General features: G+C 38.8%; 1 protein-coding gene across 6 annotated transcripts in view; it reads right to left on the bottom strand.

The window, feature by feature from the left end:
* LOC121311369 (zinc finger E-box-binding homeobox 1-like) overlaps nt 1-22,383 on the bottom strand; it is an 85,353-nt gene that overhangs the window by 24,806 nt on the left and 38,164 nt on the right. For 3 of the 6 annotated variants that reach the window (XM_041243937.1, XM_041243936.1, XM_041243939.1), the window contains exons 2-3: nt 7,231-7,428; nt 1,296-1,355 (exon numbers count right to left, since the gene is read on the bottom strand). In XM_041243937.1, the coding sequence (XP_041099871.1) occupies nt 1,296-1,355; nt 7,231-7,428 (258 nt within the window). Of the gene's footprint in view, nt 1-1,295; nt 1,356-7,230; nt 7,429-15,221; nt 15,353-22,383 lie in introns of those variants that run through there. The other 3 variants (XM_041243935.1, XM_041243934.1, XM_041243942.1) reach the window with 2 other exon arrangements.

Below are 22,383 nucleotides of genomic sequence, written 5' to 3' on the forward strand. Positions count from 1 at the left end.
ATCACATCACCCAGGCACTGCCAAGAAGAGGCCGTCCCTCAAAACTCAGCGCTCAAACAAGAAGGAGACTTGTGAGAGAAGCCACAGAGAGGCCAACAATCACTTTGAAGGAGCTACAGAATTCACTGGCTGGGAGTGTAGTAATGGTGCACCAGTCAACCATCTCAAGAGCTCTGCATAACACTGGCCTGTATGGGAGGGTGGCAAGAAAGAAGCCGTTACTCAAAAAGTACCATCTGAAAGCACGTCTGGAGTTTGCCAGAAAGCATGAGAGTGACCCAGCTGTGATGTGGGAAAAGGTTTTGTGGTCAGATGAGACCAAGATAGAGCTTTTTGGCCAAAACTCAAAGCGCTAGACACAAGACACACCATCCCTACAGTGAAGTATGGTGGTGGCAGCATCATGCTGTGGGGATGCCTCTCATCAGCAGAGACTGGACATTTTGTTACAACTGAAGGAAGAATGGATGGAGCAAAATACAGGAAAATACTGCAAGAGAATCTGCTTCAGTCTGCTAAAAAACTGAAGCTTGGGAGGAAATTCACCTTTCAGCAGGACAATGATCCCAAGCACAAGGCCAAAGCAATACTGGAGTGGCTCAAGAACAAAAAGGTGAATGTCCTACAGTGGCCCAGTCAAAGTCCTGATCTCAATCCCATTGAGAATCTGTGGCACTATTTGAAAATTGCGGTCCACAAGCGTCGCCATCCAACCTGAACAACCTGGAGCAAATCTGCCAAGAAGAATGGGCCAAAATCACTCCGACACTGTGTGCAAAGCTGGTACATACTTACCCCAAAAGACTTAAAGCTGTTATTGCAGTGAAAGGTGGCTCTACCAAAAATTAATGTGTGGGAGTTGAATACTTATGCAAGCAAGATATTTCAGTTTTTTATTTTTCTTAAAAATATTTCCCAACATAAAACCAAAGTCACCTTACAATAATTGATTTTGAGTTTAAGTGTTTTAAAATAAAATACCAAAAAGAACGAAATTTCAATGTACCATTTCTAATTTTGTAATATGAGAGAATTGGTCAGGGGTCTGAATACTTTTGCAAAGCACTATATATATATATATATATATATATATATATATATTATATAATAATATATAATATATATATATTAGTATCATCCTTAAGAAACAAATTTTACAAAAGTACAAACTCAAAGTTAATTTATCTAAAGTTACAGAGACTGCATTGAGTTTGTGGCAGAGATTTAAGGCGGTATTACAATTTGCTGTTTTATGTTACTGAAACTATTTATGCATACATATGACGCATTCCTACCTTTAAATCCAACGTCCCCTGGCTGAGCTTCAGGCCCCAAGGTGTCTTCTCCTTTTGTTTCTGGAGCAACAAAACAAAAACTTGACATGAGGAAAGATACTATCTGACTGACCAAAGGAAATGAGAAAATCCATTAGTTGCATGCAATCCTAAAAGCACTGAATAAAGCTGAACTGTGTAGTGTGTCTGTTTGCTTCAATGTTCCATAATTTGGCTTTCTGGGCAGTGGACTCCATCAGAAAACAGTTGACAGGGCTCTGCAGTGGGAGCCTCCAGCACTATAGGTCTGGTGTAGTGGATCTACAGTGCGAAAAATGACGGACTGGCAGAAGCATGTTTCGGAGGACACATGCTCCAGCCTCCGTTCCCCGACTCGGCGGAGGGTTGCGAGCGGTGGGAGGGTACAGATAATCACTGGGCACACTACATTGGGGAGAAAACTAGGGTAAAAAAATTGGAGATGACTAAAATAAAAAAATTAAAAATAAATTAAAAAAACGGTTGACTTTACGACACCATTAGCTGCCTTATCATAAGCTAGTTATCTTTTGAGACCTGTATTATTTTTGTTGAAATTAAGTTATATAATTATAAAAGGAACGCCTTTACTGAGTATACATGAGAACATAACAAAAGCTTTTTGTTATGTATTTTTCTACTCAACCTCAGACTGGGACCTAGGAGTCCCGTGAGGTTCCAACATGATTTCCAACAGCATATGTTAACATACAGTGCTAAAATAAAGTCCCATCACGACTCAAAGGGTTTTAAAAAAAAAAAAAAAGTAAAATATATTCCATGTTGCTAAAATGGTTTGAAAATGGAGCCCAATGTCTAAGTATTTTAACCATTCTGGCAATTCCCATCAATGCACAGGTCAGAACTTTTTTGTATTAGATTCTTCAAACCGTATTTACACATTAAGATCAAAGCATGACTGGATCAACAGCTTTCCAATTGAAATTCACTGCCATTACAGCAGGTGGTTAAGAGCTACAGGCCACTCAGATATTCAGCTTTTCTTATATTTATTCATTCATTTATCTAAACTGTCAGAAAGCAAACGGAATTGTACACATTTAAAATGTCAACCAATCTCCCTGAATGTCTTTTCTTTAAAATGTCTATCTGTTCTTTAAAATTTCTATCACAGCGAGAGCACCTTGACCCCAGAGCCTGATTATTGTAGGAGCACAGGAATTTCAAACATCAAACTTACATACCAAAGTGTATAAGACATGGCAGGAATTTTTATTTTCTTACATGTTTGTAGTTTTGTAGAATACATTCCATAAAACGAGTGGTTTTTATTGACTATAAATTAAATTAATTAGATCTAATGGTACAAGAGCAAACGCACTCCAGTGTGTGCGGTTGTTGTGCAATACAGCACTCTGGTGTGGGGAGTTATGAGGTGAAGTACCACCAGCATAGAGCAGCACTCTAAAAGGGTCCCTTCCTTTAATGTTTAACCACGTGCTGTTGGATAGGAAGCTAAAAACGAACGGAACAAACATGAACATGTTGGACTTCATGTGGGGCAGAGCTGATTTCAGGCAATCGTTTTGTAAGGAGGGGCTGTCCAGTCAGAGCCTTGCTTCTTTCAAGGTAGGTAAGATGACCGTTTTGTTGAAGCTGAATTTAAATGCTAATAAAAACAAATTACTGGTGTAAAATGGCATCTTTCACTGTACAGGAAGACACAAGTAGAAAAAGAGCTGAATTTATGCAAGTATGTTATCAGCAAGGTATCAGCATCTGCACCTCATGTTTGTTTCTCAGTTTCTTTGATAAATCTCAACAGAAATTGAAACACCTTATCTAAATGCCACAGCATAAACACCATCTTTTTTGAGGGAGTTGGTTACAGAAGACTAGAAATGGAAAAAAGCTAATTGATAAAACACTTGATGATGGCACACTCATTTCACCACGTGTTTCTGCTTTCTGGATTACAGTAAAGCCCAACTTGAGGGGATGTAAAGCTTAGTTTATCTTGGTGAATTGGTTTCAAAATGAGCCAACAACATTAAAATACACAGAAAATGGAAAATAGGTGCGGTATTGTATATATTTAGGCTATTCTCAAGTGTTTCATAAGATAAACATTTAGCGGTAAAGTTCAAGCTAGATATTTTCACTCTCAAACATTTTACTGAGATGTAGAAAACACTGCAGCTTCTGTTGTTGCCTTTGAAGTACTAACATGTAGCTTAATACATTACGAAATAAAAACTAGGGAGAAACAATTTGACCCTTACTAGTTTTTTATATTGCATTTTGAAATAAATTCTGTTTTTATGTTTCTGTTCTTTCCTTGTGTGGTCTGTTTTACTGTTGTTTTCATTATTTTATATAATAATAATAATAATAATAATAATAATAATAATAATAATAATAATAATAAATCTATGTTCACACTTGCAGGTAGTCCTGCACATGTGGATGTCGTGAATGTATTCTCTGTGCAGTCTTTGATCAGCCGTAAGCGACAGAAATTCTCCTTGAAAATAACAATGCAAATATTAAACCATTTCTCCCCACATTCACTTGCTGTGTGCTGCTGCAGGTACAGTAGACCCATACTGACACCACACCATGTGTATGTGTAGCATGTGCTATCACTTTGATATTCAATGACTGACACACAATGCTCTGAATACGATCTCCAGAATAACTCCTTTCTTCTGCTCCATGAGATTTATTCCAAAACACTACAAATAAGCAATTTCTTTGTAGTCTGAAGTTGTTTGTTAGTAGTGGTAAAAACATGGTGATAAGGATTTGGGTGAAATAGCTTGGAGAATCGTCTCAAAGTATTTATTGTACAACAATCTAAGATTACAAGAAATAGCTAATATAAAAAATGTCTGCAGCTACTGTTTTCTAGTTCACGGCACACTGTAATTTCCCAAAAATATGAAAAATGTTATCCTACAATACACGATAAACTATTTCAGTATAACACCCATGACAACTACTTACTTCTCTACACTACCTCTGTAGTGCCAAAAGCTGATAACAATAGCCTCACGCGGAAAACCACTTCCTGTGAGGTAGGCCATGTGCATAACCATCTTGTTGTCACTTTTTCCTTTGCCTGCATCTTTCTGCATGTCCCCGTGCTGCTCTGCAGGGACCGAGATAAGAGCCACTGCGAGCCCTGCTTCAGAAACTAATTTGAAAACACTGGATAACAAGTCATTACAGCTCATTACTATGACCAAGAGAAATTTAAAATTCAAACACTAAGGGCCCAAGCAGGTTGTTACCAATCTAAAAAAATAGCTGTCCCAGTTTATCAAGACATATTACTGCTTTTACTAAAGTAAGTATAACCCTGAGAAATATAAAAACACAGCAATGCCTCCGTTGCCTGCGTACTATTCTTCCTAAATGTAAAGCAATCGTTTGTCCGCATGTGAATGCGTCCCTCTCCTTGGGTAACATCTGGCATTACTGTCTCCGACTGGCCAAGTCTGAGATCGGCTGGTAGAGAATGGGTATGACTGCTGTCAACATAGGGGTACAGTAATGGTGGGCAATACGGATTTGTAAGAAGTACTCTCATTGTTTCCAGTTCTGCACCTGTAAAATGGACATAGCTTCAAAGTGAACTAAAGAAAACAACTACAGAACAGCCAAATCATCACAGACTGCAATTAATCCACTGCTGTACTGTTGCCAGGGTGGGCGATTTAAAAGAATTACAATGTATTTGAGAATGTCAAAATAATCTCTGATATGGGAATACTTTCACTCTCTCTGCTGCAGATGACACCAAGCAACATATCCCTCTCGCTCTAAACGTTTCAGTGTACGACACTTCAAAGCTAAATCCTTGAAATGGAATATATACAGTAGCCTATATACACACATTTTCTAATTATAGTACAGTAAGTTTAGGTATCACTGTTTTTTGTGCACACTTTCTAATACCCTGTGGTAACACACACTTTTCTCTGAAACAGTCCTTAAAGTTGAACAGGGCCTCATTACACAGTTCATATACAGTTAAGAAAGCTTTGTGCAAAGCCTGTACTGTGTTTAAATGCAATGTCACTTTTGTAAGGGTTAATAAACTCCTCCCAATTTAAAAGCATGGCTTCTTTACCAGTAAAGCTCCTGAAGAGAGGCATTCCTTATTTAAAGGGCTCTGAGGAATACCCTGACAGACAGAAGAAATAAACACTTACACTTTAAACAGCACTAGAAAGTATCTCAGTTAAATGCCAAGAGTCTTCTATGGTATTGTGGCAAAGTGCCCGCCCCTATGTGTATTTTGTGTTGTGTGTTAATGTTGGTGCATAGTCATTGGTACACGGGATATAAACGGGTCTGTGTAACACGAGTTGTTTAAAATGTAGATTTGTATTTAGGCACAAGGATTGCATAGCACTTCATGTGCAAGTAAAATGTAATAATATGTGAGCACGGGGAATTGCACTTTATTAATTCACGTGCAGCTGTACCGCGACTCCAACTGAATGATTGATTAGCAATCGAGTCTTGGTACAGCTGCATAAAAGCAGCATGTTTTCACTCACTCTGGGTTGTGTGTTGAGGAGTGGAGAACAGGGGAGAGAGAAGCGTAATTATAAATATCAATTGCTACGAGTGCTGGAAGCACCAGCACCGTACTTGTTTTGTGAGGTGTTGTCCACCCTGTTTTGTTAGTGTCTACTTGTTTTGTTTGTCTATTTATTTTGGCCTCACGTGCTGTGTGCTGTTTTTGTTACAAATCTTTTATTTTCTGTCTGTTTAATTATTAAACTGCACATCAGCGCCTTCACCGTTCCAAAACCTGTGTTCCGAGTCGGTTCCTGTTTCTGGTCTGACGTCACCCACTGCAACCGTCTTTGTGACAGGTATACATTGAAGCAGATACAGTATCAGAACCAAAAGCACTAAATATAACGGCTAGTACTGCATTCATTCCCTCGAATTGTGTTTATTAAGAACATGTAGGGGTTTTAACGAGGTAACTTGCACAGCATACATTCCCCCGTGTTTTCAATAGCATTTTACAATAGCAATGGCTCAGTGCGGAAGACTGTTATAAATACTGCAGCGACCTTAAAGTGAAAATCAAATGTGGTTCATTTTGCTGCTTTTATGGCAGAATTATCCTGTTTCTAAATGACACCAGATAAGCACACAGCACTCTCATCCAATGAGACAGAACTGGTATTGTCAATGCTAATGAACACATGCATGCCCAGTCCAAACACCCTGGGAACTGGAGTTCATGTACTTTCAGGGTTTGAAAGGGATAACAGGAGTGCTTTCTCTTGAAGTCGCTTTGTGTCTCCACTGGGTACAAAGACCATGTGGTGTCTGGCCTCAGACTACAATGGCTTCCTGTTGCGCTTTATAAAGATGGGCAGTTCCTCTGAACTGATTTTCTTCTGACTCTTCTTGTGGTATGCGCCTATGGGTGTGTGAGTTTTTGCTTCCCAATGTTTCGGTATGTTTAACATACCTTTTGTGAAGGGAGGTACTTATAAGCCTTTGATGCCATGGTAACTACACAAACTTATTTATATATTTATATCTGTGATGTCATTTACTACATAGTTAATGATCTGCTATTCCTTCCTCTTTAAACCTTCAGACATCATGGTATTGAGTCTATATCCATTTATCTTCCTTCACTTTTCTGTATTGTACATTATGTAATTTGATTTCTTCTAAAACTATAAATTGCAAACTCATTTTTTGTGAAGTTTTGAAATATTGGCTCATTTCCTATTTTAATTCCATATGTTTGATAGGAGGAGAGCCTGTATTCTTGAGAGAGATTCTGATTTGATCAATTAAAAGCATTAGACTCCACTGAAAAAAAAAAAAAAAAAAACACTTTCACTGGTGACTGAGAACAGAAGAGTTCAATCCATATCCTAATCCAAGGATGTGGTACACTGGGCTTGCCTACCTTCCTCCCAAGCTTCCTCCTCCTCCTCCTCTCCTTGCCCGTTCTCTGGTAATACTGCATGGTTGCTCGGCAAGTCATCGTCTGGCACATTGTTCTCACAGTCTGCAGCGTCTGTCACGCTCTCCTCCTCCACGATATGTAGCTTGTCTTCATCATCTGAATCGGAGTTCGCTTCCACCACGTTGTTATAGCTGGTAACTGAAAGAACAAGAAGAGGAGCAAGTCAAAAAGAGACTAGCACAGCGCACGAGCACATCTGTGTCACTGCAGGGCACTTTCTCAAAGCAGCACCTTGGATTTCATGCTTAAAGCACACAAATGATTGTAACTTCTTTAGAAACTCCTCCTGTAGATTATTCAGTTCTGTGTTCACAACATTCTCACATGACTCGAAAACCAGAGTTCTAGACATAAATATTTAACATACATTTTAAATGTAATGAAAAAAAAAAGATTTTATTGCAAATTATTGAACTACTGGAAAAAATAATATGCTCCTTTGCCCTCAACCTTTGAACCCTGCATGCATTAATTCACTCAGAAATTATTTTGCTGTGCTTAAATTTTCCTGGGGAACTATTGAACCCCTAAAATCCTGAAGGTACACAAGGAATTGGGCGGTTGGTCAAACAACAAAATTCATGAGAGACTATTTGAAAGACCAGATCCAACCTGTCAGTACATCTTTTAACCCTTCAAGCAACACATTGCAACATTGCAAAAAATAAATCTTATAATATATATATATATATATATATATATATATATATATATATATATATATATATATATATATATATATATATATATATATATATGCTAGCATCAATTTATTTGCAGGACACATTGTACCTTATACCTTAAAGGGTTAAGGCAAGTAATACAAAATGACCTCCAAGGCTTTAGGCCTACAAAGGCCACGATGCACCTTGGTAGGCCTTTCTAAGCCATTAACAAGAGTGTTTTTATTATTCCGTTGCAGTAACCTTTAAGGCAAAACTGCCCTACAGTAAATGTATTAAAAGTCTGATAACAGCACAAGATATAAACCTACTGTAGCTGAGCTGGATTTCACCCTTCAGCAAGTTTGTTCATGCAGCCAGTTATCATTAGGAGAATATACTCAGTTCATGTAGCTGTGAACCCTACCATTCCAATCCCATGTAGTGCTGAAGATTTATACAGTGTGTAGCAAGGTGTGCAGTTCTAATTAGGGAAAGCAGGAGGTGAAAATGGAGTATTGATTTAGGGGCTCTAAGCAGCAGTGGGTGCGTTGGCTGACTGAACAGTTTAAACTAACCCAGCATGTAATTAGAATGCAGAGTGCTGCATCTTCAGGTATTTTTTTTTTTTACCTAGCTTACACAATGCTTTAATAAAGTAAGGCAGGGGGACATTCAATAGATACTGTACTGCTGAATATCGGTCCGACTGTGCCAGTAAACTGATTAATACATACATGAACTGTACAGATCTTCAATTTATTACAGTCCTTCATTGATTTATCTGAATGACTATACCTGTTGTTACGGTTGCTGATGCACACAACATGAATGAGGAATGATTCACTTCAAAAACTTAACTGTCAACAACACAATTTATTCGTTCAGGAGCTACATTCAGTTCCTGTTGCTTGGTAGAAAAACAAAGCCACTGTTCTAATTAAAAGTTTTAATTTCTTGCTCTCAATACACTTAGTCATTTTGAATGTTAAACACAAGCTTTCAGACTCTTGACTGACCTCCTTTTAAAAAACGTCAGTTATACCGTTTCACTTAGTGTTAGCACTATAGCTGTCAGTCTCTATGAGTTTTCTTATTCCCACCATCCCAGGGCAATGATTTGTCAATATTCAAACTGAACCCGCCTCTGAAATCCATACCAAACAGCTATTGGTTAGAAAGTGAGTAGTAAACTTTTCAAGTCCTCTGTTAATTTTAACTGCAATCCTATAATAATGTAGGTGACATAAAGTAAGACAGTAAGCAAAAAAAAAGAAAATGCTGAAAAAACTGAAGACAAACTTAAAATGGTGAAAGAAAAATGAGCAGATAGGAGGAAAGTGTTTATGGCCAGATGTAGAAAACATTTTGTTTGAATGGAGAACTTTGAATGATTTAATACATTCTGTAACTTGTTCACATGTCAGTGCAATGCAGTGCTAGACTTGTAAAGTATGTGTATGGTTCTGATTAACAAAACAAAATGAATGTATTTGTACAGCTGGATATTTAATGCAATTGTACTGCACCGCACGCAACACTAAAACCAGGTTTTGTTTACTGGTTATTAAATGGTGTACTGTTTAGTTTATTAGATTTTTTGCTTTTTAACTGGATTAAGCACCTCTGTTTATTACTTTTCTTTTAAATTTGAATTAATAAAACAAATTTGCCAAAGCCAATGCAGCTGGAATTATTGTCTAAGTATGGTTTTGGAAAGAAATGTTCAGTAAAGCAAAGATGCTATGTCCTTGAACTTGTCTGGGTACTTGATAAGCTACAATAGAATACGGTAGTTTAACACAGATGTGATGTGCAATGTATAACTTGACTTTACACTCTGTTAGTTATTACTTTTTAAATTTTGAAAAATGAATAGTTTCTAGTAGTTTAACTAAAAATGAAAAACAACACTGTAAAATTATTAATGGAATAAAATGTTGCAAACAAGGGTTATTTCGAAACTAAACCTGTGTATCTTTCTTTCTTTATCGGCGTTGAGAATGTAGGAAAACGAAAATTGTAAAAAAAAATAAATAAATAAACACAAAAAACCAACATTTTAAAACACAAAAAGGGGTTTTCTTAAAATTGAAGTCTCAGAAAGAGCAGAGCGACTTTTACGCCAGTGCGGCCTATAAAACGATTTCTACGGTACGGTACGGCGCCACAGCTGCAGACCTTTTGTTTTCCCACAATGCCCTGTTTAACCTGCAGCGTCACCCCTTTCAATTGTGCAGGATTTTATTAGTGCTCAGTTTATTCACATATTTCTGATTTCGTAACACAATTAAAACATTTGGTTAAGAATTCCAGGAAGGGCTGAAGGAATGCACTGTACATTGTAAATATAAAAAAAACAAATTAATTTCCTTAACCAAAGTCAAAGTCAATTAACTTATATGCATCCGGAACATTTAGTCAAGTAGGCAGCTATTAAACTTATGTTGGAAAATAAACACTTTTGGACAACAAGTAATTACTTCTAACCCAAAACCAATTACAATACAATAATGTGTGACAAGATACATTTTCAACACCAGACAGCCCTGCTGATAATTAAACTCTGGGATATCCCATGGACAACACAACGAAAAAAAATGCAGCACATTTTCATTTTTGGCTTTATTAATTACATGCGGTCCGTGAAACCAGACAATAATGGTCCCAGAAACATGAAATAGTGCAGACAGTGTTAATCCAGGTCAGACTGTATATGAAATGCCACTTGTTTGTGTGCATTACAGTTGCATTCGAGGTTATGGCAGTTCCAAGTGACTGATAGGAAAGCACATGGATGTCAACCTTGTGCTCATTTAATGACTTCTAGTAGGTGCTGGTAACCCCTATTCAGAGATGCCCTTCCACTACATTCAAAACAGCTGGGTTTTATTACAATTATTAAAACCCCAAAAACCTGGATGACCGACAAATAACCCCCAATATAATATTAATAACAATTTGTCTTGTAAATGATATAAAAACTAAAAAAAGGTTGCTGGAGAAATACCAAATTCACACACAATATGACAACCGTCATGAAAATTAAATGCAATCTGCAGTAGAGCCTGGCGCATGGCGGCCCAAGCATTATTAGCACCTTTTAAATCACTGCCGCGGCTTGAATTACAAGCAGCCTTATATACGTTAAAATAAGGTCACCGCAGTGGAATAACAAAGCACCCTGCAAAGATCTCACTACAGAAGCAACTCAAGTTTTATAACGTGGTGGAAATGCAATTGTTTTTTAGCTGTACAATATAAAGCTGAAAGCAGGGTTACAGGCAGCTGAAAAACACTCAGGACTTTACTCTCTGAAGAGTGTCTTTACACAAAAGTAACGCTTTGTCACCACCATACACAAAGACATTTGAAATAGTATGCTATAGCTGCTACAGTACAGGTATGAATGGCAGGTTAAGGAATACATACAGTACAGTTTCTACAAAGCAACACACAAGAGCACCATTACAGTATGTGGACCAATGGTTCGACTGCGACCTGAATAAAACAAGATGGTGGGGTCAAGGAGGAATCAATCCAAAAATAACTTTAATACAGAAACAGTTTACGACCTGCATTATTACCCTGTTGACATGTTCCCAGTATGTGATGAGTTTTCAAATTTTATTGCATGTTTTTTTTTTTTGCTTTTACTGTTCATTGGTGTGTTCGTGGCATGCATGTAAGTTTGACTGAAGAGAGCAATTAATAGGGACATACAGTAAATGCAACACAAGCCACACTGCTGTCTGCACTGAACTCATGTAACCCATGCTGGTACCAGAAAAGTGTGTACAGTCCTCTGAAGCCTCTTTCACACTGGCTTTTGATAAAGCACGGTTGACCTGGGTGACAGACACAAGTAACCAATGTGCGTATCAATGCCCTGGAAGCAGCTTGTTACTGACACTTCCATTCAAGCTTGTTGGATTGAACTGTCAGCCCAAATGTTGATTAGAGCAAATGTTTCTCCATCCCTGCTGCAATCTGGCTCATGGTGTGTCTCAAGCAACAAAAATATGGCTAAACAGAATAAACAGAAACGTGCCTTGTGGAAGTGAAACTTTAACGCAGGTGTGGGTGTTTGTTATCACGTTGGCTCACAAATGACTGTCAAGCATTTTGTCTCGCTCAACCCAGGTCAAAGCGTGTCAACCCACATCCTGAGTTGGGTCACTGGGACCCGGGTTAACCTGACCCAGGTACGTGGTTTCACACTGTGCAGGACTGTGACAAGGTTAGCCAGGACCCGGGTCTGGACGCGGGTAAGAGTGCCAGTGTGAAAAGGGCTTTAGTGTAAGAGAAAGCATATACTTCAAATTCAACACTAAGCGACTGAAACTGATTACCTTTGCTGGAGGTCAAATAGTCTGATTGCAGCTTAATCCCTACAGTGAGTTTGAACAACAGCACATGAGGTGGTGAGGAGATTGTCTGAAATATCTGGATAATCAATTACCAAATATCAGAAAAAAGGTTGCAAATATAATTACTGAAGTATCTGCAGTAACAGCTTTATATTTGCACAGTGCCTCCTCAAATCACAAGCTGCCCTTCTCCCTGTTACCTGTCAAGAGCTGCAGAACACATATCCATCACATTTACAACCATGTTTATCTATCTCTTGAATATCACTATACACATTCATACTGGGCATTTAGAAAAATATTATGAGCAAAACTGAAAAAGCTATTTAAAATTGAGTTCTTTCTCTCATGAACAATACTGTAGATTTCTAGTAGCTTACTTACTGTTAAACTCATTGTATACTGTTTACTAGCTTTACAAGTCTATTCTTAATAAAACAGTAGCATACTGTTATTGGTATTTTACATTTTAAGGATGCTTAATTATTATGCAAAAATAGTACGTGTGGTTTTTACAAAGCAGATACATATAAAGTGAGATTTAAAAATGCATTTCTATTGATAATTATACCTCATTACACATGCTTAAATGAGACAGCAAAAGTTAGAATACAGTATAGTCCATTCCATCATACACCACACAAAAAACAAGCACAAGAGCGGAAACCTGCAGTGGTGTAAAGAAAGAATCTCAAATTAAAAACTGGAATTTGAAAATCCCCTGAAACGCTCACACACCTGGAACTCCAGTCATATCACACAGGCAGAGATGTGCAATACAGTACAGCAGCAATTACAACTAATCATTTTAACGAGCTACAGCTAGCGCTGGCCCCGTCTCCTTTCTTGTTAGCTAATTACTATTTCACTTCACTCTGACATTTCCATCACGTCAGGCTCAACTCGCTTCTCTTTGCAAAGCTGCTTCTCGGGAAGTCTTAAAAAAAAAAAAAAAAATTGATTAGTCATTGCTTGTCCTTTAGTTTCTTTCTTATTTCTTCCCTTACTCGACTTTTAATTTCCCTGAGGCATCATCATTGTCATCAACCAGGAGGGCTGAAGCTGTGGGGGGCAGGGATTCTCGCTGGAGGAGCCGCTGCTAAACTCTTCAGTTTATCTTCCAGACCGTCACTCCCTTCTCTTCATCCCACACTCAGAATGAATTAGGGGCATGGTCTCAGATTGGCAGGTTCTGTAACCAATTGATGACAACCTCCGCAGTGAGCTACTACAGGGTACAAGGCACACATCTGTTTGTTTGAACTACACTTCTGTTGGGTTTGCTAAATACTCTGACTCACAGGAAATTATTTCACTCCTGAGACCGGTCTGACTACTTCATTACTTGTTGAAACCCCACTACCAGCATGGCATCTCAGTACCTAAGTTGTCCATCACTGCTACATGCTTCAGTCACAGGCTTCACTAGTGAGTGTGCTGAGTTTCAAGATCTTAATCAAGCATGACTTGTTTGGATGAAGGGGGTAAGTGGAGACACAAACCTGAGAAATCCCTTTAGGTCCTCAAGAAAACACATGGTTACATTGCCTTTTTCTTTTGGAAGTGGCTCACACTGCTGTGGAAGAGGCTTGACTGACAACGCTAGGCTGCTTGTAATCTCCAACAAGGTACTATGAAATAACATTGATTAAATATCCCCCAGTAACAAATTAGTACCTTGAGCAAGTAGGCCATCTACATGGTTCATTATGCACAGTGTAATTCAACCACAGCCAGATACAGGGAGTGGTTTGCAACGTCTCATCTTACTGTAGCTAACCCTATCTGGTGACTTTTTCAAGGCACTGACACCAACACCTTCAAGAACCTGTACTGTGCTAATGAATGTCATTACAGTAGTGCCTGAAATATCGGATTTAACTGGCTCCAGGGCTCCACAGGTTTTCTTTGCCCTGTGTGTGTTAACCCCTGACAGAAAGCGCACACACACAAGCACAAACTGGCTTTGGAGATTGGCAGAGTAATTCTATGAATTCTTGTTTTCTTGTTTTCTTTTATTTAATGTGGTTAAACTGGGAGTTATGTAACATGGTTAAACTGGGATGTTAAGTGATAGCATGTAAAAAGTGAAACTGAATTCCCAAATGCTTGCAACCAAATCCATTTTGTCCTAAGAGCCGAATGTACTGTTTTAGACCCTTAATAAAATGTGCACTGATCACTTTCCATCAGTACTGTTCAGTTGGCAGAAGCATGTGTAAATGACAAATACTGGAGGTCCATCGGTATAGAGGGTATCGTATCTTACAGGATAGGATATGAGGTTCTACTGTACCAAGAGTCATTGGCTCTCAAGATATAAATGTGCACTGACATATACATTTTTGTACAGCTCTACTACTGTAGTACAGTAGATTCTTTTATACTGAAACAATCAATCTGAACTTTGGGAAAAACAGTTTTAAAAAAAAGTGAGTTCTCCATTTTTATCTTTACTATGAACTTAAAATGATCACAGTTTAAGAACATGCTTTATATAAAAGTATTTTTAATAGTGCTTAAAAACAGTAGCCTAGCCATAAACACAGTGAATGTGCCTCAACAATGTAATGCATTTGCTTTGTAGTCTAAAACCTATAGCACATGGCCCTATAGAACTTGCCAAAAAAACCCACATTAGGAATAATTTAATCAGCACTGCCTTTACATTTCAAACATGCTTGACATGCAGTATTTTACCTCTAGCCTGTTACCGACAGCAGCACATGCTCAAAAGCCACGCTTTGATGTTGACTATGAGCCGCAGCATTACAAATATGGACTATAAAGAAACCAGACAGGAAATCATACAGTAGATGAAGGAAGACAATGTAAAGTACAGCACTTCTACTTCAACACACACGCCAGAGTTACAAAAAAACCCCAACTCATCTCCTACCTGGAAGGATATCAATGACACTGGTTCCAATGCACACATCTGCATTTCTCACAAGGTAGCTGGTGTGTGAGGTAAGCAATCCACACATGGATGACCCTAAGCTCTCATACTGGAATACAGAGTTGGAATCAATCATACTGTGTGTATCTCACTCCTCCCTACTATCTATATAATCACACAGCTATCCAGCCTTCAGTGTGGCTATTTCTTCCAGGAGCTCCTCGCTTCTCCCCTCAGACACAGCGCTTTGTTATATCCCAGCTCTTCATTCAGAATTGTTTCAACGTTATTTAAAGAAAGCCACAGTGTGAGCCCAGCTTCTTCTTCCTCCTCCTCTTCTGCGAAACCCTTTCACTTCTGCGAAGTGACTCAGACCTCTGCCAATGGGTTCTAAAGATGTCCAGGATACTCAGAAACACACCAAGCACTGTTGGGACACCTGCCATCGTCACTGTGCTTATCAAATAACAAAGCATGGCAAGCTTTTGTGATCATGGCAACAACAATAATGAAGAAAATTTATCAGCTGGCGGTTTACTGTACAAAAATAATTTCAATTGTGAAACCTCTATCACCTTTTTGCGCAAAAAACAGCATTTTTCTCTTTAATATTCACATCACTACAATCAAATGGATTCAAATAGGTAGCCTACTGTACATATTCCTGCACTTCTGAAGCAAATCGATGACAGTGCAGTGACAACTGCTGTATTCTTAGTGTATCTTTATGCAGATTTTCTGTAAGTTGACAGGGACTAAGATGGCTAAGAAATATTAAAAGATAGTACTATTACACATGCAGGCAGTAACACTGGGCACCATTTCACAGTGACACCTCTATGCCCTCACTTTTTCCATTCTGCTCAAGCCAACCTAATATGATGATCACAGTTTAAATAAATTAGCACCGAGGAAGAGGCAATGAATATCCCATCTTGTGACTTACAGTAAATGCCACATTTCTGCATGCCTCTCTGTAAATAGATTCCACAGCAGTTACAGTACTTGGAGACTTTTTTTAACCCTATGCACGCTATGATCCAGCTATGCGCAAAATTGGCTAATTATATACTGCAAGCGGAACAGTCTATTATCACATGAACTTCCAGAAACTGAGAAAAGAGGTGATTTTGCCTACAGCACATCCTACATGAAACAGGGTAATACCCACTGGGTGAGCAAGGGATGCAACTGCACCCGGGCCCAGCCTTTTGGGTGCCCAGCCCTGAGCCCTCTTTTTTTTATGAGTCCACTTCAATGACTAAATGTAACAAAATATAGAAGTAAAAGCTGCCAGCGCTATAAAACTGTTCTATTGTGATTAGAAAAATAAACCATAGCAAGGTTACACCGGGGCCTAGTAAATGACAGTGCTGGCAGGTGTGGGCCCTGTGCTTTCAGTACCATCTTTACTGCCCAGCTGAACTTTTAATATACATTGTCTTCACTTTGAAAAGTATCTGAAGGTGCAATGCAGTAGGGCAGCCATTTTTTTCTTTGCCCGAACAGGGTCCCAAACCAGCCTGAAGTCCACTGTGCACATGCTGTGCCATTCCTCTTTTATAACTGTGGACTCAGGGGAGATGCATTCCCCAGCCAGAGAGAGATACATGGACACCGTCTAGCGCACAGAGCAGTGGAAGATATCTGAAGACCAAGATGGAGGAGAGGGGGGTTCTATGGTGGTGTGGTACCCTTTGATGTTTCAATGGTAATGTGTTTTAAGGTTTAACTAGACTGTAAAGCAGGACTGCGATTTATACAGGGTTGGTGACTTAAATAACTAAATAAATAAATCAGATTTATTTAATTTAAATCAGATTTTACTTTTAAATCAACTTTATTTTTAAGTTTTAATTTTATTTGTTTATTTATTTATTTTTTTAATTACGACTTTTTTTTTTTTTTTGTAGTACAGTAGTTGTAGCTCTACAGTACCTCCAAACTGTTGGATGTTGGAAAGGGCAACCCTAAACTAAATTACTCAATCTTAAATTAATACATAAATAAAGCAAATTATTTGTCATTGTGGCCTCCTCTAAATGTGAACTACAAGAATTTAGAAATGGAGTACGCCAGAGAAAAATCCCCCTCCCTCATACCAGCTATTCTTCTTTTACTTTTCTTGCTTTGATTTCCTCTTTCTGTGTCAGTACAAACACATGCAGTTGTTACTTAGAACTACTTTGCTTTTTATAGTGTGTTCAGTTGTTAAAGTTCCTGATTGCACCACTAAATAAACCTGGTTTCAGTGGTCTTAACACAGTGCTTAATTGTCTATCTGGGACCCCACTGTCATCAGAATCCCTTTAGCGAATACGTTAATGATGGGGCAGGCGCTCTGTAACGGAGCAAGACATGTTTTCAGAATGCTATTTCAATGCAGTATATATTTTTCTACGTCTTCACTCCATTTATGCACCACAGAATCGGGGGCAAGCGTCATTCGCGCTGGCACGCGCATTTGCGCTGTGATCATAATACAGCCCTAAGAGCTTTAGTTTATAGACAGTAAGAGTATAAGATGCTGGTGTTAATAAAATGATTTTAAAATATACTTTTCATGGCTTTTCCTTGAGAAACTATATAAAATAGGTAGTAAATGAAAAAATGATTTAAATCATTGATTTTTATTATTATTATTTTTTTAAATCAAGTGATTTTAAATCAACTTGCTTTAAATCAGCCAACCCTGGATTTATATAGAAGCTAACTAGGGTAAGAAAATGGATTTTAAAATGTTAGTGATGGGCATGGTACATACTGTAAACACAGTGCTTGTCTATTCTCTCTCTCAGGCCCACACATTGTTTTAACAGCAGGTGTGTTTTCAGAGTTGGCGTTTGCTGGCAGTGAAAGACCAGCCGGTAGCCAATCTGATAATTTCCTTCAAACCCATTGGGGGTTTGTGACCTCACTGCAGAACTTCCCAGCCCAATGTGGTGACAGGAAAGGACGGATTCTGAGAATCTGCCCACCTACAGCCACAACGATGAGGTAAACTCCAGAGCATTTTCATCTGCTCCGTGGGATGGAAAAGTCAGTAAAAAAAAACGTGACAATTGTAAAAGAGCAGAACAATTTAATTTGATTCTAATGGCAGGGGCCACAATGACGATACTCGCTCACTTTGCAGTTCTACAAGGCACTCAATAGCATGGAAGCAACTCGTTTCTTTAAGACAGTAATAGAAGGTACTAACAGACAGCTCTCTGCGGTACTTATCTGGCCTCTTATCAGCAAGTAGAAATTCCCCATTCAGTATGCACAGCCAGGCTCTTTATCTGAACCTAAAATTAGACCTAAGTAGAGTAGTCAGTGTATATTGACAATGTCAAAGTATTTAAACTTGCTGCAGCCTAAATCTCCATAAGAAACAGTAGGCATTTCTGAGAAAATGAAACTTAAAATAGCCTTTTGTTTTGAAGCCGGTTATTTTTTTGGCTCAAAATATTTGTATTACGTCAACCTTTCACACTACCCCAATTGATTACTGGGAATTCTGCAGTTTCAATTTGTCACCCCCCCCCCCCCCCCCCCCCCCCCCCCCCAAAAAAAAAAAAAAACCCACACAACACATTCAAAACAATTGACTCCTAGTCGCAAGTTATCTTTAAATATAAATAATATAACCAAGCAAAAACCACGACAAAGCCATCCAAGAATGTGTCCACATTGCAGTCTGATTTTTAAAGGGTCCTGAAAGGTTCTGTACCATAACAGAGGGGCAGCTGTGGATGATGGAAGCGAAAGTGCGGATAAAAGGGCTACCGACCTGCCAGGAGTATGGGAAGGTGAAGAGCAGGAGAAAGAAAACACAAATCACCATGAAAAATGGATTTCTTCATTACTCTGCCTCTGAAATCTCATTTCTGCCCACTAGCTCACACAGCAGATGAAGGTAGCAGTAGTAGCCCAAGGCCACTTTGTCCATGATTCTGTGGTGATTTAAGTGGAGCCAGCATGCCAGTACAATGTCTACCTGTTATCTCTTTAATCCCAGTGCCTGGATTTCTGCTGAAAACTTGAGCCGTCCTCATCAATAACTGCGTCAAAACTGACACTCTGTACAGACAAACATAATGTATTATTAAAATGAGTCCGACAGCTTTCCTGACTCAAAACAAACCACATAAATAGCCTAAACTGTACAGCATACTTAAGCCCACTTGCACAGTGCAAATATTACTACTGGCCTGTTTATTATTATTTTGTAATCTTTCTTTACTGAAGTACAGTAAATACAATATCTGAACGCAGCATTCACAGACTTGAAGGAACATCTGTTGTACACCCGTTGCTCGACTGGAAGCTTGCCCATTAAGTTCTGCCGCTGCATTTGTTTTTTTTTTTAAACTATACTGTAGGGCACTAAATGTTAATGACAGTAGGTACTGTACCATCAGCTTTATACACTATGTAAAACATCACATCTTCACATTGTTTCTCTCAAGGAAACATGGATCAGGTCAAATTGAGTTTTTTTCCATCATAAATTAACAACTAAGAATGGAACAGCCTTGGTAAAAACGACTTAAACACACTAAACATTTCATACAGAGACATAAAAAGCATTTGCCGTTCCTTTCATTACGCACAGAGGACATTGTAAAAGAAACGGATAAAAGGCCATATTGTAGGCAGGCAGGTTTTGATGGTCGAATACTTTAGCAACTAAAAGGTGACAATTCCAGGAAATGTGTAATTTGGGAGCACTGACTCCAGATACGTTTCTGAAGTGCGATGCTGTGCCTCCTCTCTGGAACTCCAGACACGTTTCTGAAGTGCGATGCTGTGCCTTCTCTCTGGAACTCTTAGAGTGTGAATGTTAACGCATCCCCTGCCTGTGAGTTCAACGTGGGGAAGCCTCAGAGTGTGAATGTTAACACAGCCCCTGCCTGTGAGGACCGGGTACGAGTTGAGCTTGGGAAAGCCTCAGACTTTGAGTTCTCTGTCATGCACAGCAGCAGAAGCTCATTCCTCAATGAGTGCGGACAGTCGCTGCCCTTCAGGAGGGAAGGCGAAAGGAATCACTCCGAGTCTCAGCTGCTTGCTGATCAGAGAGACTGGACAGGGCTTGTCTGTGGGCTTGGGAGCCTGTGGCTACTCTAATCATGTCTCTTCCTCTCTGGGGGGTGACAGTGCACTAGAGGTGATACAGCATGTCCTAAAAGGGACCCGCAAGTACAGGGAGGATACAATTATAATCTACTGGCTAGGTGACTCAGTAAAATTGCTAAGTTTTTAGATCCATGAAAAGACCTGGACTTTAGTACTTGGCTTTTATGAACATATATTTCATGCCAGTTCCCCCAAAATACTCCCGTGCCACTGCTGTAAAAGGCACACTGCACTTTGTAAAAGGCAGTCTTGACTGGGATAACCATTCCACTAATCTTTTGGCATGATAATGTAGGTGGCTTGTGACTGCTTAAAGGACTCCAGTGTGCTAACTGATACATTTTACCAGCACATTTATAAACACAAATGAACACAATTGCAGTTTAGACTTGGATATGTATTAAGAATTTCTACTTCACCTTAACAAAAGACAAAATACCATTACAACATTTCAACCCTCTTTTTGCAATCGGGATTTTGATCAGTTTCCTGTTTTGAGAAGTTCAGCTCTCATAGCAATGATCTATTTACTGTTCTCTGTAAGTCAAGGTGTAGCAGTAATACCTAACTGAGATGCACCAATTCAAAATGGAGGCGCATCCCTCTATTTAATTCTGTAGTCCTAAAACTATTATACATATAGAATTTCAGGGTTACAGTGTTTAGAGACATACTTGTTCCAAATTAGAAATATAAAACAGACTCACTGGGTCTGTTAGGTCTATTATCATGATTCATAGCAAAGACTAAGACAGCAAAAGGAAACCGCACCTTCACATACTAACAGCAAGTACTGTATCTAAGAGCAGGAGTGTTTTTTCCATATTTCATCCCAAACCCTGATTATCCATTTCTCAAAGGGGTGGGGGAGTGACCAGACATTTCCACTGTAGTCACATACTGCAAGGTGAGATCTGGATTTTGGGTTAGGGTTGTTATTATTATAGGCCAGGCAAGCTGCTGACTTGCAAAGTGTTTTTAATTATATCTAAAGACCCTGAGCCTTGTCATACCAGAATACCACTACTGTAAATCTCTGAAATACCTCTGATCTGCGTTAATGCATTTTCAATACTGTAAGGTAATGCAGGGTTCTGTTCCCTCCCAGGTCACTATGGTGACCTACATAGTGGTCGTGTCGGTATGCTAATCTACTGTACAGTGCAAGAACTGAAGTCCACTTCAAGAAAACTTGAGCCAAATCAAACAGGCAGCCAGTCAGAACTGAAGTAAACTTAAACCATCTATGCACAACCCCAGCAAATTCCACCCAGCATCCCACAAACCCAATACTAACACAACATATAATCAACGTTAGAGACTACTGCACAGGAATAATATTTCAGTACAGCTGTACGCCTGCCAGTGGCTTCTAATACAAGCAAACTGAATGGCAGCATTTGTCTCAGAACTTAAAGCAACCTCGTCATTATCACTGGTCAGCTTTGCAGTAAAGTTCTGAGAAATGAAAAAATCAATTTTCAAAAGCTCCTTTTTACTTTTCTTTAGTAAGTGCAATGCTGGGTTTATATCAGTCAGCTACAAATCAAAGCTAAAAGTGTCAAAACGGTCTGAGTGCAGACTACCTCAGACTGAAATGAGCGGAACAGATGGGGGCAGCACAGATTTTTGCGAGCGACACTTGAAGCGTAAGGAAATCTCTTGGTTATTTTTAGAGCGGCTTCCTGCTGTCTTCCAGGCATGTCATCACACGGCGTCACTTGCAGAGTTCAGCTGTGTCTTGACTACTATGAGAAAAAAAAGCAAGCTAAAAAACAAGCCTAGACAAGAACATATCCAGCCATTTGACTGACCAGCCGATTAAGATGCAGGTTCAGTGTTTAAGTTGGGCTGATTAGAATTTGTCTAACTACCATTTTTACTGCTTTACTAATCATTGTGCTGTAGAACTTTAAGGCTTATACATAGGACTTCTGTTTTTCAATTTTTATTCATTTTTCAGTGCTTATGGCATTTGAGTTTTATGTAAATGTTTTTTTTTTGTTTGTTTGTTTTTCAGAGCTTTCGCTTTTTATATACT

Source organism: Polyodon spathula, chromosome 3, assembly GCF_017654505.1.
Source record: "Polyodon spathula isolate WHYD16114869_AA chromosome 3, ASM1765450v1, whole genome shotgun sequence".
NCBI lineage: Eukaryota > Metazoa > Chordata > Actinopteri > Acipenseriformes > Polyodontidae > Polyodon > Polyodon spathula.